Source organism: Dromiciops gliroides, chromosome 6 (genome assembly GCF_019393635.1).
Source record: "Dromiciops gliroides isolate mDroGli1 chromosome 6, mDroGli1.pri, whole genome shotgun sequence".
Classification (NCBI taxonomy): domain Eukaryota; kingdom Metazoa; phylum Chordata; class Mammalia; order Microbiotheria; family Microbiotheriidae; genus Dromiciops; species Dromiciops gliroides.
The window spans coordinates 173,453,096-173,476,749 of NC_057866.1; the positions used below are offsets into that span (position 1 = coordinate 173,453,096).

At 35.9% G+C, this 23,654-nt stretch overlaps 1 protein-coding gene across 6 annotated transcripts in view; it reads left to right on the forward strand.

Moving 5' to 3' along the window:
- Positions 1-325: 325 nt before the first annotated feature.
- GRIA2 (glutamate ionotropic receptor AMPA type subunit 2) overlaps positions 326-23,654 on the forward strand; it is a 189,834-nt gene continuing 166,505 nt past the window's right edge. For 2 of the 6 annotated variants that reach the window (XM_043971827.1, XM_043971831.1), the window contains exons 1-2: positions 348-922; positions 1,422-1,562. In XM_043971827.1, coding sequence (XP_043827762.1) covers positions 835-922; positions 1,422-1,562 — 229 coding nt within the window. In that variant the 5' untranslated portion in view covers positions 348-834. Of the gene's footprint in view, positions 923-1,421; positions 1,563-23,654 lie in introns of all 6 variants that reach the window. The other 4 variants (XM_043971832.1, XM_043971829.1, XR_006353611.1 and 1 more) reach the window with 4 other exon arrangements.

Genomic DNA, 23,654 nt, shown 5'->3' on the forward strand with positions numbered 1-23,654 from the left:
GGGTTATCAACTAAATACTGCAAACTGCAAGGCGCGGTTTCAAACCGCTGGAATCTTTGCTTTGGAACTGGGACTCGCAGCTTTTGGGATAGCGGGTTCTTCCCTCCCTTCCCCCCTCCCCTTTCTTTCCTTTCCTTTCTTTCCTTTTTGTATTTTATTAAAAAATTTTTTTTAAAGCTTTGCTGCAGATCCTGTGGATGCTTAATTGCTATGCTTGTGGCGCTGTCCTCGGTTCTGAACCTTCCTAGGGTCTTAGAGTGGCTTCAGTGGCAGCTGCTCTGCTAGTGAGAGGGCGGCCACCACAGTGGAGGCAGAGCTCCTGTCCAAGTGTGGTGAAGCCCTGCTCTAGGAACTGCGTGGGGTGAGCAAAAGGAGGGGTGGTGGGGAGAAGCGCGCTCCCGCCGGCTTTTGCGAGTCGCGCACGCGCGCCTGGGACTGCCTGCCTCTCTGTGACTTGTCTGTATGTGTGCGTGTGTGTGGAAAGAGGGAGAAGAGAACGAGAGCGAGCAAGAGAGGGTGAGTGTGTGAGTGCATGTGAGTGTGCTGAACGTACTGAGGCACCCGGACCACAGCAGCAGCACCACTGAAAACTGCATTCAACCATTTCTTCTGACTTCTGGAGCTGGGACAACGATCAGATTAGCAGCAGCCACCAGCAGTAGCTGTGACAAGGGGCTCCCCTGCCTCCACTTCGAGGTTTTTTGGGGCTTGGTGCTAAATTGGTCTCTCAAAATGCAGAGGATCTAATTTACTGACGGAAACGGCCAAAGAAAGAGGAGGAAAAGAACAACAATAACAAAAGAATATTTGGTGGATGCTCTACTTTTCTTGGAAATGCAAAAGATTATGCATATTTCTGTCTTCCTTTCTCCTGTTTTTTGGGGACTGATCTTTGGTGTCTCTTCTAACAGCATACAGATAGGTAGGTAAACCTTAGGATATGCTTTTGAATTGTCCTTTATTTGATGCTAATCTTGGTTTAGGATTGACAATTCTTGTCATGTAGACTTATGTCATACCTTGACCACATTCCAGATTTTAAATGTCTAGAATATGCATATAGTAACTAGAATGTGGCAATGGGGAAAGGCTATGCTCGTGATACAACAGAGGAAGATGCCACCCCCCCCCCCAACTGCACAATGTTCTTACGTGTGCTTGGGTTTTTTTCTGGATCCGTATTGGAACGTTCCTGGCGAAAGGAAAAGGCGATCGTCTTTGGCTAGCTACCTTATAGCCTCTGATTCTGATAAATTGCATGACCCCCTTTTCCATAGTTGGATTGTCTGAGTCCCCATTCCCACAGAGGAATGATATCTTTATTCTCCTGGTTAGGGAATGAATAGCTCCCGGCGGGGTCTCCTCTTCTCTCTTCCTGGCACTGACAATGTTCTCTTGTTTCCTGTGCTTGTTCTTTGCAGGGGGGTTATTTCCAAGGGGCGCCGATCAGGAATACAGTGCATTTCGGGTAGGGATGGTTCAGTTTTCCACTTCAGAGTTTAGGCTGACGCCCCACATCGACAATCTGGAGGTAGCCAACAGCTTTGCAGTCACCAATGCTTGTGAGTAATGAATATTCATGTTATTCAAATGAACAAGGAAGAAGCTGGGTGCGAGGAAGTGGGTGGTGGTGGGTGCGCCTGTGTGGTGGGATGAGAAGAGTATGGGGCCCCCCGCTCGCTGAAAGCAGAGGGGAACTGGAGAGCGTGCGTGCGCACTAGGGGTTTGGGGGCGTGGGTGAGGTTGAGGTGGCCTGGGCCTGCCTGCTTTTTCCAAGGGCCTCTAGGTTTCCCCTCTCAACCCCGGGCCTTTATGCTGGGGTCTCTCCCTTCACTCCTCTCCACCTTGCCCTTGCAATCGTCTTTGCCTCAAGTGGACAAACTGTTCTCTGAGGGGAGGCAGACTCACGGGATGCTGGACAGATCCAGGGACTAACTGAGAGCTCATAGTCACTTCCTCTCTGGCTCTGGTTCCCCGACTAAAGTCCTGTACAGCCAGCTATGGCTCAACAGGAACATTCACTATTTCCTTTTCGATGGGACACATTTTTTTTAATGGTTCCGGATGAGCTGGGTTCAGGGTGCGTTACATAACACCCTTTTTAGGGGCTCCGGGTGAACTGTATATCAGCCAGGGTTTCTCCTCCACTAGGGAAGCTAGACTTGGTTCCTAGGTCAGACTTTGGGATGTGTGCTTGCTATTAGGGTCGGAGAGAGCTCTCCTCTTGGAGATGTTGGGTCCTTGTAAGGGAATTGTGATTTCAAGCTCTTCTGAAACGGATTCTTTTGTCCAGCCGGCAGCTCTTTCCTAGCGGACTCTGCCTGCTCTATTCTCAGCTCGCTCTGGGTTGCATCGCGGGGCTTCAGCAAAGGAAACGAAATGGAAAGAGATTTGAAAACAATTGGATCCGGTTGAGTTTGAGAAGGAACCGCTGACTATCAGCCATTTTATTCTTTTCTGCAATCCATATTAGTCGCCTGCCACATTCATTTCCCCTCCCATCTCCCCTTCAAGCCCTGGGGAGGTCTATGCTTGGCTGCTATTAAAATAATAGAAAGACAAAGCAACTGGTTTTTAAACTGCATTGAAATACTTCGGCTCTCTAGCTGCAAATCTCCACTCCCGTCCCTCCCTACCCCCATCTCACCAGACTCCCAGACTGCAACCCTGAGCTTAGCCCGGGATGCTCCTACCAAGGGACTGACTCTTTGGTCGGCTTCCATAATTTCCTGCTGGGTGGACTGGTCCATTTCCCCCTAAACTTTGATCTTCACGCCATTATATCATATTTAATGATGCAAGTGATTTGCCAATGACTATCCCCTACCCCCCCTCCCGAAACCCTCCCTACACATACTCGTGTCCAGTATCCAAGAGCAAGCTGAACATTTTCGCCGTGGTGGGGAAAACAGAGTTGAAGAGTCTCCACATTTCACTAACATCTTTGGAAAGAAATGATTGAAATCCCATTTCCATCAAGTCTTGAGTTTACAATCAATAATTTAGGGTGATTTTAATAGACCTGAGAGTCATCACATCATTTCGAAACCATGGTGGGAGCTGGGGGAGAAATGGAACCTTGTCTTTGGATGATAAAACAGGGACAGAACCATGATCACAACAGATGCCTGAAATATCTTTGCTTGGGGGGGGGACGAGGAAGGAGGTCTTCAGGAGACAATAAGAGGAAGACATATGTCCTGATGGTGATTTCGTAGTTTAGGCCATAGACAGTATAATACTTGCCAGTATATGGGGTGGGTGGTGGGTGGGTGAGAAGGCAGAGGAACTGTAATAATGGGGTTACTGTAATTTTAAGGTTGCAAGCAAGATGCTTTCTTCCCCCCACCAATCCCTTCCCTTAAATAATGTGTAGCAAGTCTGCTCAACCAGGTACTAGCAGCATTTATCTGGATAAAGATGACTAGGAAACAAGGTTTGAAAAGTAATGTATAATAAGAAGAGAACTTTAAGGTGGATTTATTGAAGACCTAGATCTTAAATATAAAGATACTTTAAGAGCTTTATGTTATGGAAAGGAATATGAAATCTTTCACTTGATTTGAGGAGTCTGGTCAGAATAGGTTTAACTATATAATAACTAATATGGAAAACTTTCCTAAATAACCATGTTTCTTATTCACAAGCAAAAGCATATCTATAGTAGGAAGATACAGGATTTTCAATTTTGGCCCTTGCTAATACACACACACACACACATATGTGAAAAGTTTCGGAGTATCCTACATGTCAAAAATGAAGTCTAAATCCTACACAAAACAATATTGTGAAACATTAAAACAAAAATCCAAGAAAAAGTAAATTCATTGTATGATTATTTGCTGACTGTAGGAAAAGAAGTAGTATTAAGCATGTAAGTATAAGCAACTATTGGACATCAGAATTTGAGTATACAAATTTAGACCAAACATGTGCCTGGAAAACCTTGTTTGAAAGGGAAAATTAGCATTTTTTATGTACTAATTATGTTACTTTACATGACAACAAATATGGAGATATTAATCTGGGTCAACCATTCAGGCAATTCTGAGAAAGGTTATAAATGAATTAAAAATGTTTTAAAGTTTTCAGGTATTACAATTCAAACTAATGACACTATCATTCTAAAGTTCTAATGAAACTCATCAGATATTATAATCTAATGTAGATACTCTAATGTAAAATCTCATGAGAACTAGGCCTTTCTGTGTGTGTCACTTAGCCATTCTTTGCCTTAGTTTCTCCTTTGTTTTAGGAATTAAAACATAAGTGTAGAATAAGAACAATTTATACTAGTTTAACCCTTTTTGTGAACAAAACTGGAGTCAAAAGACCTGCATTTTAGGCCTTTGTCTTCTATCTGACCTCAGACAAGTAATTTAACTTCTCCAAACATAATAATAATAGCTTTATTTCTTCATCTGTAAAATGGTAATAATTATATTGCCCTAGTAAAATCATAGTATAGATGTAAATTTTAAATCAGTAAAATATATGAAGTACTTTGTAAATTAGAAAAGCCAAATAGTTACGATATGTTATTATTACTTAAGTTTTTTGAACCTTAAATTCTTCATTTGTAAAATGTGGATAATAATACCAGTTATTAATGTCATAGGATTGCTTTGAAGATCTGATTAGATAGAATATAAGAATAGGGAATGGGACTAGATCTGGGAGTGGAACTCCCAGATACGGAAACTCTCTTTGCTGATGTAGTTGGACACCTCTGCAATTTATGATCTTAAAGAACTACCAAGAGCATTTAAATGATTTTCATAGGGTGATATAACCTGTATATGTCAGAGGTAGAACTTGAAATGTGGTCTTTTTCTTTTCAAGGCTGACTCTTTTTACTTTTTGCCATGTTGCCAAATTCAAATACTAAGCCAAAGACTAGAGTGGAATGCAAGGTAATGTTAAGAAAATTATATAGGCTTACCACATGGACTCTTGACCCATTTAATCATGACCAAAATTCATCAAAACCTCTCATTTCAGTGTGGTTCTCTTCCTAATGTACCCATCCTGCAATTAATTAATTTTTGCTCATGATACAGTTGAAGTAGAGTCAATCAACATTCATGATTTCAACTAATACAATTCTAGTTCCACTTTATTCTAGAAAGTGAAGGAATTTTTCTTTCTGTTTTCATTTAAAAAAATTATATAGCATGTAAAGAAGTACTTATTCCCACAATATAAAAAAAAGACAAAGCTCATAGTACCTCAATGCATACAATATTAGGATCATATGATTTAAAAGTGGCAAGCACTATAATGGTTATCATGGCTAATCTCCTTATTTTACAAATGAGAAAACTGAGGCCAAGGAAGATGAAGTGACTTGCCCAACATTCCACAGAATATCAAGGTTTATATGGCATATTTCTGTTCTTTCTTTCTTTTTTTTTAGCAGATGAGTTCTTTTAATTATGGCATATCTTATTTAATTCAATTTATATGGAATACCAGATTGAAAATTTTTTCAGTTAGTCCAGACTAAAAAGGCACTAACATAAGGAGCCAACAAGATCAAGAGTGTGGCTAGAAAAATTAAACAAAGAGATTACATTTATTTGTTTTTCTATTTATTCATTTATTTTCGAGTAAGTGTCATATATGATTTACTCTGAAACATGTCAATTCCTATCCTTCTCTTTAACTTTCATACTGGGAAGAATACAGTTACCTATTTTTAAAAAAAGGCACCCATTTGTTATCTGTTATTTCACTGATTACCTGCAGGAAAAAAAATCTTTTTCAATTTTATTTTTATGTCTACTTCTATTTCTACTTTGATAGATTTCCCCTACACCCTTTATATCATTCACAAAATGTAATTTTATTTTCAGAATGTATTTGTAAACATTTTCAGATGTGTGTCTTGTATGCTCAGCATACAAATTCAATAGTATTATTACTGAAAAGTTACTTCTAAAACCATTGCTGTATTCTTTATTTTTTTAAACCTTTTGGAATATCCATCTCACCCTCCTATATAGCTAATATCCTTCACACATTGCTTACAATTTGTTATTTATCAAGAATATTTTCATAGTGAAACATAGGTATACTTATTTACATTAGCTATTGATAGTTGTCCCTTAAATATTTGAATTTTTATGAAAGCATTGTCCTAAATCTTGACATATTCAGCCATATCACTAATCAAACTCAATTAAGTGCAACAGATAAGAGCAAACTTTGGAGGTGAAGGATAAACATTTCTCTGCTTTGGCAATTATAGGATGATGATCTCATTAATTTAAAAAAAAAGGACTTTTGAAAGCAACATTTTATGAAAAAAACTACAACCCTGTACAATGTCAGGTATGATGATATTTCTGAGAATATAACATAATGGAACCAATCTACTCCAATCAAAATAAGCAAACAATCACTTAATTCTCTCCTGATTTAAAAAAAAACAACACAAATATCTAAGGTCATTGAAAAGATAATTTTCTATTTCAAATTCATAGAACAAAATTTATTGTGGAGAATGTAAAATTACAGACATGGAAAAATCAAAATCAATTTTGTCTGACTTTTTTCTCTACACCAGCAGATGGAGATATAGGAGAAAATATTGCATTCCGCATATAACTATCACACACAGACCCAAATGATGTTGCTAGTGCACACACAGAGCTCAAATTATGAAATATGATCAGCGAGAAAACCTGGATATAAGTTAGTCTATTTTAAATGTCCATTTAAAAATTAAAAAAAATACATGTTAGAAAAAGAGCATTAAAACTGGAAAAGAAAACTAGACACAGATGCCTAAGATTTAAATTTTCTGATGAACTCATTTCCCTTCAAAATTAGATTCAGTACAGGACTAACATCAATAGCTATTGCAACTTGTTTTCAGGTTAGAAAATAATTTCTGTTTCAATATATCCAGCAGGTGGGGTTATTCTATGAAGTGGGGCTAGTTAGAACCACATCCTTGGTCACTGGTTGGGGAGGTGACATAAAGCACACTGGGAATATGGATATTATGTGAAAAGAGACTTTGTATAGGTGGGTTGGTACTAGAAGGTACCTAGAACATACATGCCAATTAAGAAAGAGATCATTTAGATTTTTAAAAAAGAACTAAAAAGGGTATGTCTGTAAATAGGATACCTAAAAAGATGTTGATAAATTTTATTTTTGACTCATAAAATATTGCTGTTGAAGAAGGCTATACTTCATTTTTAACTCTATACTACATTTCCAATGCACTTATCTTATAATGTTATATGTTACAGTTATCTGTGTTTATATCTTATCCCAGATTACAGTGTTAACTATATGAGTGCAGGGATAATCTCCCCTCTAAATTTATTCATTTTATCACCTCCACCACCCAAGACAGTATATTGTATGCCATGGGTTCCAAATAAATATTTGGTGAATGCATGATTTCAATTCAAATCTCAAAGCATTGATTAACAGACATTAGGGATACAAGAATGAAAGTGAAACTTACATATTGCCAGGGGAAAACAAAACATATACCAATAAACAAATAAATAATCTTATACACAAATAATGAATTTTGTAAATGCCCAACAGCACTGAATTTAATTTAAACATTTAATCATGGAATATCTATTTATAACTGGATTATTTGCAAATAAACTTAAAAGCCTTATGAATTCTAAGATATATATGTATACATGTAGATAAATGTTATATGTGTATATGTGTGTATACATCAGTATATATTTGTCAATATATGTTACATACATATATTTATATTTGTGACAATTTTCTAGATGATGCTGGTGCCATTGACAAGTAAGATCAGAAACACTAGAACTGTAAGAAATCTTATAGACCATCTAGTTTAATCCTCTTATGTACAATGTACACGAGTAAACTGAAGCCTAGTGAGCTTAGAAGAATTGATCTAGGTCACATGGGTAGCAATGAGTAGAGTTTGGTCTCAAATGTTGATCCATAAATATCACATCCTATGGTCTTTAGAAATGAGTATGGGGGGCAGCTAGATGGCAGAATGAATAAAGCACCAGCCCTGGATTCAGGAGTATCTGAGTTCAAATCTGGCCTCAGACACTTAACACTTACTAGCTGTATGACCTTGGGCAAGTCACTTTACCCCAATTGCCTCACCAAAAAAAAAAAATGAAATTAGTATGGTTTACTGTAAGTGAACAGTTTTCCTTTTAAGGAATTAAAAAAAAATAGACCCCCCAGGTCTTCTATAACTTAATTTTTATTTGTGTATTTGTTAACTTCTTCCCCTATCCCCATAGAAGTTACAATTCCACAAAATATGTTCAAGCTTCTATTTTATTATATAAATATACACACATAGGCATATACATGCCTGCATGTACATATTATCATACTCAGAGATTATTGGAGGGATTTGAAAGATCCAGAAGAGTGAGAAGTTATTTCTGTAGTATTCTCAGCACAGAGGTGATATATGTGAGATGTTAGAAATTGAATCTTGCTGGCTCAGGAGGGGATGAGCATTTCCATTTTAAATCAAGTCTTAGAGCTCTGCAGGGATCATTGCACCATGGCTTTATGACAAGAGGATGCTGATTCATGCTTAAGCCTCAGATCTTCACGTTATTACTTCAGTCAATGTTTTTCAAGCTTATGGAATACTAAGAGCCATAAAAAAATGAGGATGAAAAAGCAGGACATTTATTTTCCAACTATTGCAGTATAATGTGCTTTTGAATTAACTTTTCAAAAGAAATAAGTTCATTAATGTTTATAAAAAAGGTTTGATTGAGATGCAAATTCTAGTCCAGAAAAATATGTTTGAATAAAAAATAGTTTTATGTTTAAAACAATGAGGACAAAGAACATTGAACAAGGCATCAAGATCTCATAGTGCCTCCTAGAAATACTGGAATTGTTTTTTTTTTGGCAGGGCAATGGGGGTTAAGTGACTTGCCCAGGGTCACACAGCTAGTAAGTGTCAAGTGTCTGAGGCTGGATTTGAACTCAGGTACTCCTGAATCCAGGGCCGGTGCTTTATCCACCGTGCCACCTAGCCACCCCTGGAATTGTTTTTGAAGAACTTGGTAAATTCTATCTCCCCTATCTCTTTTAACGTGATTCTTTTAAAGTTTAAGTTAGTGATTTATTTTTTTATTTTAGAAAAGAAATTTTGACCAGCACTACTGAGATGACATGTATTTTGATAATATTGTTTAGTTACCAAACTTCCATTTTACTTTTTATAAGTGAACCCACAATAACAAAAAAATTCCATTTTCACTTGTTGATTATAATTTTTGAAGTAGAAATTACAAATTACAGGGCGGCTAGGTGGCACAGTGGATAAAGCACTGGCCCTGGATTCAGGAGTACCTGAGTTCAAATCCGGCCTCAGACACTTGACACTTACTAGCTGTGTGACCCTGGGCAAGTCACTTAACACCCATTGCCTGGCAAAAAAAAAAAAAAGAAAAGAAAAGAAATTACAAATTACAAAATGCCTCATATTTACCAAATATGCATATTTATAAAAGCATTTATAGAAAAAATACCTCAATAATGTCATGAATCTGGAATGTGTACATATAAACTCTGATTAAAATATATTTAAAGGTGAGCAACTTTCAAAACATTGTCTATTGACTAATATTTATTCAGGTCCTTAACTTTATCTCCACCTTGTTCCCTATTTGATTTTGATCTCAATGATGTGGGGATTCTTTTTAACAATACAGAGCACAACCCAATCATGCTTGCTTCTCTTGATTGAATATTGTTTATGTCCTTCCATAAATTCAACACTGGAGGGTCCAGCCAACATGCTGAGGAGGGAAGCTTTCCCATATTCTGAAATTTTGTGGATGATAGTGGAGCACATGGCTTATCCTTCTTACCATGTGATCATTCAATTTTTTTTTTCTGGTCAGACGTTTCTATGATAACATTATTTAAATTTGAAAAATAAGTCAATTCAGTTAAATAAGTACTATTTTCACTAACATATAATTCTAGAAAAAAATGCCCTTTGGTTGAGTTCTTTATTTTTTATTCACATTCATAAGTGATTTAGGATAGAGAAAACGATTATTTGTAGCATTAAACAAAGGCTGAAAGCCTGGTGGCTAAGAATATTTAAAATGCACTTTGTCAACATTTTAATGTCATTGTTTTTTGTTTTTTTTTAAATAATTTTTATATGATGCGGGTACCATTTGCACATAGGATCAGAACCTCTACAACTGAAAAGGTCCTTAGATAATATCTGGCCTATCCCTCTCATGGTATACATGAGTAAATGGGAGCCAAGAGATGATGTTAGATAACTTTGGTCACTGAAGTAGCTACATGAGTAGATCTTAGCTTCAAATGCAGGTCCACAGAAATCACATCCTATGGCCTTTGTTGATTATAATGGTTTAAGACCATTTATTTTCCTTTTAAGGAAATTAAAATTAGACCTCTGGGTCTTCTATGTGTTTTTCTTAAGTGTTTTTTTTCTAGAAACGTTGTAACTTTATAAAATAAATTCAGAATTCTGCTTTATTCTTTCATTGTTACTTTGTAAATCTATTGCTTAATTCTCAAAATTATACTATTTCAATATGTAAATTTTAGAACAAAAACAAAATAAATTGTAAACTTGTAAAAATTTGTGTTTGGACATATATTTGTTATGAACCAGGAATTGAGAACTATTTCCTGTAAATGGACATTCCTATTTTCCATTAATGACTCTAGTATGATTTTGTAGCAGCAATCCTTTTCCCCATTTTTGACATTTTGTTGACAAAAGGTACTTTCCTAGGATTCTGCTTTCCTTACTTCTATTTCATTTGTAATTACCTTGAAAAGACTTATATATAGCCATAATTATGCCACATCTTACCTTTAATTACTTAAAATTATATTGGAAAAGAAAAAAAAGAAGACACTAAGTATTTATTGAACATAATAAGTAGCTATCCAGGAAACATCAAATATGATACTTATGACTGCTTATGTCTTTCAAATTGACATATATGTGGACATATATAGTATGTATACTGGAGGTTGGAAAATGTAAAACAATAGGAGAGAGAAGAGAATAAGACTAAAATTTTGGGGGAAAATTTCTTATGCCAATTTTATTTTAAATTTTTTGAGATACCTTGGGACTTTCTACAAAATTGCATATAGCTTTGACTATGAGCAACTATAATCTTTCTAATTGTCCTATATGAAGACAAGCTCTAGACCAATACTTATTCTCTTACTTAGCTTTTTAAATGGGAGCATGTATATTCTTACCATATATGAATTAAACATGAAGGTAGTTGGCACTTTTATTTAGTAACTCTAAAAGAGTTAAAATAAAACACAAGGGGCAGCTAGGTGGCACAGTGGATAGAGCACCGGCCCTGGAGTCAGGAGTACCTGAGTTCAAGTCCAGCCTCAGACACTTAACACTTACTAGCTGTGTGACTCTGGGCAAGTCACTTAACCCCAATTGCCTCACTAAAAACAAAAAACAAACAAAAAAAAAATAAAACACAACTCAAGACTCAGCATGGGTCCACTGAATATGTAAAGAAACTTTAAATTCTTATGCTATGTTGTATACTTGTTTTAGGTTCCTTTTGACTTTTGCTTGAGGCTTCAGTGGGCTAGAAGTAGGGAAAGTTTCCTCTTCAAAGTCGATGTTTGAGTCTGATGCCTCTTTCTGAAAATTTTTCTACACAATTGAGGTAAACCATAGAAACATGCTTTTGTATGACCAAATGTCTCTTAATTTTTGCTTTTAAACCTTATCCAGGTATTTCTTAATATTCCAATTTCTGCAGTAATACCTGTAAAACTTCAGATAGCCTCTAACTTCTGCCGAAGTGTACTTGAAATTTACTTAAGTTAAATGAATATAGAAATATTTTTTCTCAGTTAACAAACCTTTCCTGGTCCTGTTCAGTTACAGTAATGGCCATCTTACATTAGTTCTAGTATTTTGCTTAAGAAAGAAGGAACTCTTTTTTCAAGGCTCTTGTTATATTCCTACTATGGCAGTTAAGTGTTTTCTAGCTTATCTTTTTCTTTTATAAATATCCATTCATTATTCATGGAAAATGTTTCCTTTTCTTTTACAACATTTTAATGGAATTGTTAGATTGTCTAAAAGATAGAAATGATCAGCGAGGTGCTGTTCCTTTCTGAGATAATCAGGTGAGTTTTAGAATTAAGGTAGATGCTAGATTGGGAGGTGTGCTTTTTGCCTTTAAAATGACAATATTTTCTGTGCTAGCATGGATAATCATATTGATATCAAAGCCACTGTAACATGCATTGATTTCTACACTTTCTTAGTGAATTTCTTCTTTGCAACATTATTAGTGACTCCAGACTTTTGTGGGATTATGGAAAGGTATAGAGAGAACGTTTACAATTTCAATAAACAACAACAAATAACTTTGTAAATAAAAACATACACTCAGGTTGAAGATATGTTTAAAACATGATATTAAATATTGATCAAAAGGCTCTGTGGATTTTTGAACAATATAAAAGAATAATATCATTAATTTAAAGATGAACATACCTTATGATGTACAAAGGATAAAATTAGATCTATTCATTAAGGTGTTTTTTTTTACTATTTTAAAAGATTTGAATGAATTAAAAACTATAGCTGATATTTTAGAGAATCATTCAACAATAACAAATATATTTCCCTGAACTTTAAGGTTTGCCAATCAGCAACAATTTATTAAGTTCCTACTGGCATTATAATAAGTGCTGGAGATAAAAAGACAAAGGGAAAAAAAAAACAATCTGTTCACAAGGGGCTTACATAAAAAGCACTTTACAAACATTAATTCTTTTGATTCTCCTAACCACCTTGTAAGGTAAGTGCTATTATTTTGCCTGTTCTTCCCATTTGGGACTGTGAGACTCTCAGAGGTTAAGCAGTTTTCCTTTAATTACATAGCCAATAAGGCAGAGGTGGGTTTAAAACAGACAGCCTACTGATACCAAAATCCAGTACTCTTTCCAGAATGCCACTCTGATGCTCCGAGTACATTATTGTAACCTGAGGCCAAATATTAATAGGCATTTTTTATAAGTTTTAGAATAAAAATAATGAAATTTCTAGACTGAAGTATACTTAATATTTAACATTTTTCTCAGAAGTCTGAGCACTTATGAAAAACAGCATCTAACAGTCACATTACAGCTGCATCCAGGATACCAATAAATTGATACAATCTATGGATTTAGGATGTCAAGCCATTTGGAGATGTTACAACCTCTTAGATCAACATTATGCATTTTAAAATGTTTCCAAACACATGTTTACAAGAGAGATTGTGGTGGCTTTTCTGGGGCAGTTTAAATTATTTCCTTGATGTCTTTTGTTTTGAATAAGTACCAAATATATGTTTTAGAACCTGTTCTTACAATGGCAATCAATCTATCAACCACCATTTATCAATCATTTATTAAGTGTCAGGTACTATGTTCAAAGGGAAAGCAGACATTTCCTGCCCTTAAGGGACTTATTTTTAAACTCCATGGCAGAATTTGCCTTATCCAGCTTTATCTTTAGCAACACTTGTCCAGGACATTCCTGCAAATCTGTAATCAGGGATCCACCTAATATGATGCTAGTCTTCCTGTGCAAATATTTTATAACCACAGTGTCAGTGCTTTGGGGTGCAATATAGATAGTACAGTAGAGAGAACTCAGGATTGAGAACCTAATGACTTGGTTTTAAATCCCACTCTTTTCATTTACCACCTATATGACCTTAGGTAAATCATGTAACTACTCAACCAAACCTCAATTTCTTTATGATAAATAATGAAGGGGTTGGACTTATTGGCCTGTAAGATCCCTCTTACAGCTCTAGATCTGTGATCCTAGTTTTACCTTGAAAGAATCAAGTATAATTATTGCCTAAGGAGCCCTTTTTTGGAAGCTCAAGAAAGAAAACATACCTTACAATTTACAAGAGCATTGGGAAAGGACAACTTTAGCAAAGATGAGAGCCCTTTCTCTCTCTCTCTCTCTCTCTCTCTCTCTCTCTCTCTCTCTCTCTCTCTCTCTCACACACACACACACACACACACACACACACACACACTCACTTGCTCACTCTCTCACACTCATAATTATCCTGCATTTCTAGTCTTTTTATACAGTACTCCTGTCCACCCACTCTAAAACCCAGCCATATTGGACAATTGCCTGTTCCTTGTACACAAAACTCTAACACCATTGCAGTGCCTTTGCATTCCTGGAAAGTTCTCACTTCTCACCTCTGCCTCTTAGAATTCCTGACTTCCTTAAAGAGACAAGCTATGTTCTACAGGTACCTTCTTCCCCTAACTACTAGAGCTAATATGTATTTATTAATTTACTTATCATTTCCATTAGAATGTAAACTTCTCGAGGGCAGGAACTATATTTGCATTTAAAATATTTTATTCATAAAACTTAGCATAATACTTGGCAATCCTAAGTGCTTAATAACTATTTTAATTGAGTGATTAATTGCATTTGTGTGTATGCAGGGAGATGAGGATATTTGTAAAATCATTTCTGTGGGACATGATTTCATCTTATTCCACTGCCTATCTGTTCTTACCAAAGGTATTGATGTCTTATTTTAATGAGAGGTGGAAGAAACTCAGACATGATTGAGATTTGACTCCAATGTGGATGTTTTTGAAAGGTAGTTCAGAAGTACTTCCATAATTTATATTTGTAATAATTACTAGCTCACCTTTCCCATTTTTACCTGGTCCTCAAAGGAGAAACGTTTAGAAGTCTTTGCAGAAAAACAAATAAGAATAACAAAAGGTATAATAGCCTACATCCATATGGTGTTTTGTAGCTTGTAATGAACCTTCACACACATGTTATTTTACTTGAGGGTCACAGCATATATGAAGATGATGCTACTGTCTCATTGGTAGGAGGGCATTGGGTTTGACCAATTTTTCTTACAGTGCAGATGAATTTGCATAGTTTTCTCCAAAATGTTTTTCAAAATATTCTTTTTTTTTTTTTAAATGTTAGCTATTTATTTATTTTTTGGGGTCAGGGCAATGGGGGTTAAGTGACTTGCCCACGGTCACACAGCTAGTCAAAATATTCTTTTACAAAAATTTCACATTTACAGGAGGCTGACCTGGGTTTAGGAAAACAGGACGTAGATAATGATGTTTGTTTTTAGAATAGGCTTTGTGATTTCAGAGATTTAATCAGTGTGGATGACTTTTAGTGTGGAAGCTTCCTTCAGTGAAGCTGACAGGAAATTTCTTGGTAATATAGTCTTATGGTGAGGCTAGGATTTTGAGATGTAAGTGATTTGTCTAGGATCACATATCTATTGTGCAGGAATTATTGTTTTTTTTTTTTCTCCAGCACATAGCAAAGCTCCTTATACACAATAGCAAAGTTCCTTATATATAATATTGTTTAATAAATATTTCTTGAACTGAATAGAATGTTTCAGTCAGTCAATAACATTTATTAAATCCCAACTATGTGCCAGGCACTGTGCTAAGTTTGAGACTTGAACCTAGATTTTTATGACACCAAAGGCAGAACTCTATTCATTCCCATGTTACTTTTCTAAAGTAAAAATAGTGATTTTTTTGGGGGGTGGGGTGGGGCAATGAGGGTTAAGTGACTTGCCTAGGGTCACACAGCTAGTAAGTGTCAAATGTTGGAGGCCGAATTTGAACTCAGGTCCTCCTGAATCCAGGGCCAGTGCTTTATGCACTGTGCCACCTAGCTGTCCCCAAAATAGTGATTTTTTCAAAAAAAGAACTTACATTTAAAAGTTAGATCAATGCTTTAAGCCCTGTCACTTTTTAATGATTATTCTGCTCCCTTGCAACAGTGTTAAGCAAGACAAATCAGTACATCAACCATCTCTCATAACTTATGCCTCATTTTTTTTACCTACAGTTTGCCCCTTCTCCACTGAGATGAGGGAAACATGCTTCAGTAATATTTCAATGGAATTATGATTAGTCATTGCTCTAGCCAGATTTCTGATGGCATTCAGTATTATTTACTTTTACATTACTATCATCATTGAGTAAATTTTTCTCCTGGTGTTGTTTACTTAGATCTGCATTAAATCAATCAAAACCTCCCAAGTTTCGGTGAATTCTTTATATCTGTCATTACTTACAGCTCAGTAAGGTTCCATGGCACTCACACACATTTCTTCAGTCCTCTTTCAATGGATGGACACTCTCTTTTGAACATATGCTGTTACTAGTTCATTTGATCCTTGAAGAGTAGAAAACCCCTTTTATCTTCATAGGCTTTTAGTGCACTGAGAAAAAAAAATCTATGACAGATGGAATGTACGAGGTAAGAGGAATACTCAAGGGTAAAGTACAAAAGTAGAAACTGAGTCACTCATTTTCATGCAGAGCCAAAAAATTATGTGTGTACTTCCTCCTGAAGAAACCAGGGTGATAGTCTGGGTATACTAAAAATTCCATTAGAAAGTTAAGTGCCACATTCACATATCTATTCCTTCAGTATTCCTTGTTGTGAGATCCATGCAATTGAACATCAGTTTAGATTTAGTTCTTGGATCCATTATTCCTCAGTTCTGCCCTAGTACATCTTGGAGAAGAGACTTTAGGAGGGTCATGCTAGCTGCCTTTAAGTCTTTGAAGGATTATCAGGTGAAAAAAGGATTCAATCTGTTCTATTCATCTCAAGAGGTGAGATAAAAATAATATGTGAAAATTTCAGAGTTGGAATGAAACTTAATTTAAGGCTGAAGACTAGCAATAACTAGTAATAATAATAATAATGGAGAGCATTTATTTGACACTTTTTGCAAAGTGCTGTGCAACTATCATCTCAAGTATCCTCACAACAGCCGCTGGAGGGAGGTAGGTGCTTTTATTATTCCCACTTTACAGATGAGGAAACTGAAGATTAGAGTGGTTAAATGATTTGCTCATTATCACACAAGGAATAAATGCCTGGAGCCGGATTTTATTGTGGGTGGACTCTGGGTCCAGTTTGCTATCCATGGAACCACCTCATTGCCTGAAGGAGAGCTAATCCCAAAGTGTAATGAGCTGCCAAGACAGATAGAGAGTTCTCGTTCAATAGCCATCATTTAACTTCTTTGGGGTATGTTGTTGGGAGGGTTCTTTTTCAGATGTTAGTTGGACTAAATGACCTCCAAGATCTTTTTCAACTCTGAAATTCTATGATTATTCGTCTGTTATTTTTATTAACACATTGTATTTATCTTGAGCATCACCAATTCCTATCTCTGCAACGTAGCAGTGATGCAATGGAAGAAATGATCTGGAGGATTAGGCAGTTTTGTAGGACTTTTAATTTCAATTTCCTTGAGGAGTTTGGAGAGATGCAAAATTTAAGGTGATAAAGTCTGTAAAAATGAACATAAGGATTGAAAGGTAATTTTGGTCAACATACTGCTTTGGTAATTTGAGTTACCCCACCAAAAGCTCTTCCCTGTGGCCCAGATATCTTTTCTTTATTTGAACTCTTTCTTGGTCATCTTGGAAGTTCCATATGTTCGTTGCTTCTCTCTTCCAAATCTATAAATTTAGCATTATTCTCTCTCCTGCATTCTAATCTTCTGTATTTCTATCTGACTGTAATACTTTCACCTCAAATTTAATGTGTCTAAAATTGAACTCACCCTCTTTTGCCATAAACTTGCCCTTCCTACAGACTTTCCTATTCCTTTTGATATTACTTTTTGTCCATGGTCTAGTTACCCCGGCCACCTGCCTTGTAATCATACTCTATTTTTGCTTCTTCTTCACCTCTCATGTCCCATAAATTGCTCCTTTCTCTGCATCTTTTGCCTTTGTATTTGTATTCAACTCTTCTGTCTACTCAAATAATTACCACCCTATTTCAGGTCCTCCTCAATTCTCCCGCATCCTTCTATTGAAAAAGCCTCATAATTGGTGTCATTTCTCCAAGACTCTCCCTCTCCAAACCATTCCCCTCACAGATACCAAAGTAATCTTGCTAAATCACACAAATTACCATGTCACTAACCCCCTTTATCAAGAAGTTTCTGCAACTCCTTACCTCTGGGATAAAATATTCAGTCTTTGATCATTTTACAGTCTGACTCCAATCTACCTTTTTAGACTTATTTCACATTAGTCACCTTAAAACACTAAGTATTCTCATCCTGACTTTTCATTTTAAGCTGTTCCCTCCATGGCTTTATTTAGACTGCAACCCTCACTGATAATTCACTTTTTTTTGTTTTTTTTTTGGTTGGACAAAGAGGTTAAGTGACTTGCCCAAGATCACACAGCCAGTAAGTGTTAAGTGTCTGAGGCTGGATTTGAACTCAGGTCCGCCTGACTCCAGGGCCAGTGCTCTATCCACCGTACCACCTAGCTGCCCCCCAATAATGCACTTTTTATCTTCTTCTGAAAAGTACAGATTCTTTTAAGGCCAGCTTATGGCCCACTTCCTACAAGAAGTCATTCTATATATCCCTCCTTGTTTGTTAGTCTTCTTACTTCTCAAGTTCTCTTATATTTATCTGTTGACATGCTATAATTTCCATTAAAATGTTAGCTCCCTGAAGCCAAGGGTCATTTAAAATATTTTTGTCTTTATATTTCCAATTCTTACCACATTGCATTGCATGTAGTATGCACTTAATAAATACTTGTTAAACTCAAATTAATGTTTCTTACCTTCCCATGCTCACTGTGGCCATGTTGGTGATACATCCTATCAGAGAGATAAGGAAAAGCTAACTTTAAATAGTAATGTTGTAGATACCAGTTTTCACTTTTATAAAATTTCCAATATTTATATAAGCCATCACTTAGCCCAGGGTCTGACAGTGTGATTATTTTTCAGTTGTGTCTGAATCTTTATCATGTATGTCATTTGGGTTTTTCTTTGGCAAAGATACTGGAGTAGTTTGCTATTTCCTTCCTTGCTATTTTCTTGCTCATTTTATAGATAAGGAAACTGAGGCAAATGAAGTTAAGTGACTTGCCCAGGGTCACATTAACTAGTAAGTCTCTGAGGCTAGATTTGAACTCAAGAAGATGAGTTTTCCTAACTCCAAGACCAGCACTCTATCCACTAAGCCACTTAGCTTATAGATAGTAAGTAATTAGCAAATGTTTATTGACTGATATAGTAATTTATTTTAGGCATACTGGGCATAAATTCACCTGCAGTGCTCTTCTATGGCATTAAAATCATGAGAAATTCTGCTGCCTAGGGCAAATTCTAAGGAGACAATATACAAGGACCTTGGACCCAATGGTCCAGTATCTTGTGGAAAAGAATGACCCTAGCACATTGCTCCATGGTGAGGAGGCAGAGTCTCCAAGATACCAGCACATGATAAAAAGCACACAGGATATTTTGAGACCATCACATGGAAAGGTGCCAATAAGATAAGGAACTGTATGAGGCTATACTGTGGAAGATTTTTTTTGGAGCAGGCCCCTGCAGGGGACATATGGTAGAAGGAACCTAATTATTTTTGATGACTTGGTACAAAACTTAATTGTTTTTACCTGCTGAAGGAGTACAAGTACTGTCAGCTGCCTCTAAATTTTGGTGCCCTGGGAACAAGCTCTGTTAGATATACCCAACCTAATTAAAGCTGTGTATGACATGCTTCGAGCCTCAATATCCTAATTTTCCTGGTTATTTTCAGCCAAGAATTGTCACTGAACTTCCTCAGTTATACCTCTCTTGAGTAGAAATCCACATTGGGGGCTAACCCATCTGGATGTAAAGTGTCGTTTTTCATGGCAGGAGTAATACCAGTGAGTATAGACCAACAAAAGTAAATTTGACCCTATTGGATTTTCTGAGGCCACTTCCTATGCAGAATAGCCTGCAGGTTCTTTTTATATAAAGTATATGATTTCTTGGACATAGGCTTCCAATGAATTTTTTGGTCATAAGACGTTTTAATTAATTATAAATTGTTCAGTAAAGATATATAAGGAATATGAAAAGTTGAAAAGATTAAGTCTTTTAAAAAAGCTTTTTAAAATGGTATAAAGGGGGGTTATATAGTATGGTGGTAAAGCAAATTTTCCTGCTCTTTTTTTATTCCAGGTAGTCCTGCAGATCTATTGCTAAAAGAATGCAAGCTCTTGAATTGATATTAGAAAGTGCTGATTTGCATAATATTTTGCATATTATTTGCATACCCTTCTTTGTCAAAAAGCCCTTGTGTGTTCTCAGGCATAGCCTAGGGAAATCACTGATTGGGTGTCAGCTAAGACAAACCAGGATCTAGTCGTCTTAGCTTTTTTAGTGATGCCAGAAAGCATCTGAATTAGTTCCAGTCCATGGATGTGTTAAAATAGTGGTTCTAAATGAAGATTGTAGGATGTTTTTTCAGACCACATATTGAATTATGCTGCCATGGTGGGAGAGTTAAAGCACTCTTTAGATTCGTGCTTCTGCTGTTAAAGTACTTTTTTACAGCTTCTCAAAAATGAAATTTCATCATTGATTATAGCTCACTAGGAGCCTAAAATTGAAATCTATGGTTTTTGTTTGGAGCTTTTTTAGGGGTTGCGTTTATCTGGCATGTTGAATAATTGTTGCCATATTGCAAATGACATTGAATTTTCTACAGAAGAACGTGGAGTGCTTATTTTACAAGGCAAAATATTTGGAGTTGAATTTTTCAAAACCCTTGGAAAAAGAGGGAATTAAAGAAAAATGAAATTTTCATTTGAATTTGCTTAATCTTTAAAAATATCTGTTTTAAAAAGAATTAAACTACTTATTAAGGAAATAAGGAATAAAAGAGTAATGAGGATAAATGCTTAATTTCCTTGCACATCATAGTTGCTTAACAAAATCAGATTTGAATAAACATGTGACTACAATGCAAGGCCTTGAGTATAAAATTTTCCTAGATTTTTTTGTAATTCAAGCAGAGCTATCATTCCAAATTTTACTTTTCTGTAATTGGGGTCTAAGATCAAGAATGAATGATGTCAAATTTTATGCAGAAATTCAGCCCAGAAGAATAGTTTTTTTTTTTAATGTGCATTGGTTTGTATCATAGCTGTAATACTGCTTAAATAGGCTATAGTCAGTTTTTATATATTTCTACACACTGCTGCCCTCAGTGTTTCAATAATGGGCTTGTGAGTATGTCTTGATTCATGTATATTACTTAGAAATTTATTCAGGGTAGCACTGCAAAATGCATATGTGTAAAATTCATTAATGGCAAAGCCAGAAAGCCAAATATTGCCAGGAAAGCACACACACATTTTTTTTTTCTATCAAATGTGTTTAAAATAATAACGTTTTCAGTATTTCTTTGATTGTAGGATTCATCAGTAATCTCCTTTACTGTATGGGTTAAGCCTGGCTATATGTTACATTCCTAATTAAGTATCACATTATTTATCATTTCAAAGGCACTTAGGAGATATAATAGAAGGAGTGCTAGAATTTACATTAGAAAGACCTGGGTTTAAGTCCCACCTCAAATAAACTTAGTAAATGTCTAACATTGTGCAAGACTAGTAGCTACTCAAATCCTCAGTTTCCTCATGGGGAAAACAATAGGGGTTGTGAGGTTCAACTGGGGTAATTTAGGTAGAGTTCTTTACAAAACTTTAAAGTAATTTATGAATGTCAACTCATTATTTTTATTATAAACTATAGTAAAGGATTGATGAATGGATTTTAAAATAAGAATTAGTAATTAATGCATAGAATACCTATGTTCCCATGATACTCCAGTAGTCACTACATCTTGTAGAGTTATATTATTGCCCATAAGCTTAGATATTATGATGATAGGCATCATTGGAGGCAGTGTGACATTGTGGAGTCAGGAAGACCTGCTTTCAAATCTCTCCTGAGATAACATACTAGCTCTGTGACACTGAGCAAGTCATTTAACTACTCTCAGGCTCATTTCCCCATCTATAAAATTGGAATAAAAAACATTTTAACTCATAGGTTAATTATGACTTCTCAAATGAGATAACACATGTAAAGTGCTTTGCAAACTAAGTCTATATAAATGCTAGATGTTATGTTAGGTATTGTCATGAATTACATAGATAATGATTTATCCTCAGTGAAACCGTGAACAGGACATATACATATTGGTGCTTGGATATCCTCTGACAAAAATTAGGGTCCTGGAGTGATTCTTTCAGGGTTAAAATTCATTGCCATTCTATAAGACTGAAAGATGGCTATTTTAGGATGACAAATCCATACAATGCATATCATGAAATTTCTGTGAGGATGCAGCCATCTGGCTCCTGGGAACTTTGAATTTTATCTTTTGGTGCATGAATAAGTTCCTAGTTACAGGGTTTCATATGGGAGAAGATAAAAATAAATTGGCATTATCGGAACTGTAGTTTCCAATTATGTCTTTTTAAGATTTAGGCCATTTTTCTTTTTCTAAACATTCTTCTAAATGTTGAAGTCATCCTTTCTCATCACTTTTCTAGGCAGAAGAAACTGAATGTCAGAGGGCATATTTTGACTCTTCCTTCAAATTGGGGAATCTTTATTATGGGATGCCCCCTAAGCCCCAGCTTAAGTAGTAGATTGATATAGTGGAAATTACTTTTCTGTTTCCTTCTGAGCAAATAAGGGTGATAGACTGTTTACAGTATGTACAGAAGTCAGAAGACCTGGGACCAGGTTCCAAGGTCCTTAGTACTTGTATGAATATAGCCAAAGATCTTTTAACCTTCTCAGGGCATAGTTTCTTTATCTGCTCAACAAGAATGATATTTTCATAGACTCAGTAGCTCTCTTTTACCTGTAGGGACAAATACTCTTTTGTTTGGCATTTAAAGTCTTTCATAACCTAGCCCCATCGCACCTTTACAGCCTGATTACATAATACTTTCATCATATTCTATGGTCCAGGCAAATAAGCCATTTTTCTTTCTTTTTCTTTTCTTTTCTTTTCTTTTCTTTTCTTTTCTTTTCTTTTCTTTTCTTTTCTTTTCTTTTCTTTTCTTTTCTTTTCTTTCCTCTTCTTTTCTTTCTTTCTTTCTTTCTTCCTTTCTTTCTTTCTTTCTTTCTTTCTTTCTTTCTTTCTTTCTTTCTTTCTTTCTTTCTCTCTCTCTCTCTCTCTCTCTCTCTCTCTCTCTCTCTCTCTCTCTTTCTTTTTTTTTTGTTTTTTGTTTTTTATTTTTTGGCAGGGCCATGGGGGTTAAGTGACTTGCCCAGGGTCACACAACTAGTAAGTGTAAAGTGTCTGAGGCCAGATTTGAACTCAGGTACTCCTGAATCCAGGGCCGGTGCTTTATTCACTGTACCACCTAGCTGCCCCTCTTTCTTTTTTTTAACACACAATGCCTTAGCTTGGATCTCCATAATTTTACTCTGGCTATTCCCTATGACAGGAATGCTCTCCTTCCTCATTTCTCCCTTCTAGCCTCCTTTATTTTCTTTAAGATTCTGCTCAAGCGTGGGCCATCACCAGGCATCTTGACTCTTGTCTTGCCACTGGACTGATGATTTTGGAAGAGAGAGTGAGGCTGATGACTTTGAACAGCTCTATAACACTTAAATCTAATTCACTTTCAAGTCAGGACATCACCCTTGTGATGTTATTGGTCCTCTTCAAGAACATAGGAAGGGGGCAGCTAGGTGGTGCAGTGGATAAAGCACTGGCCCT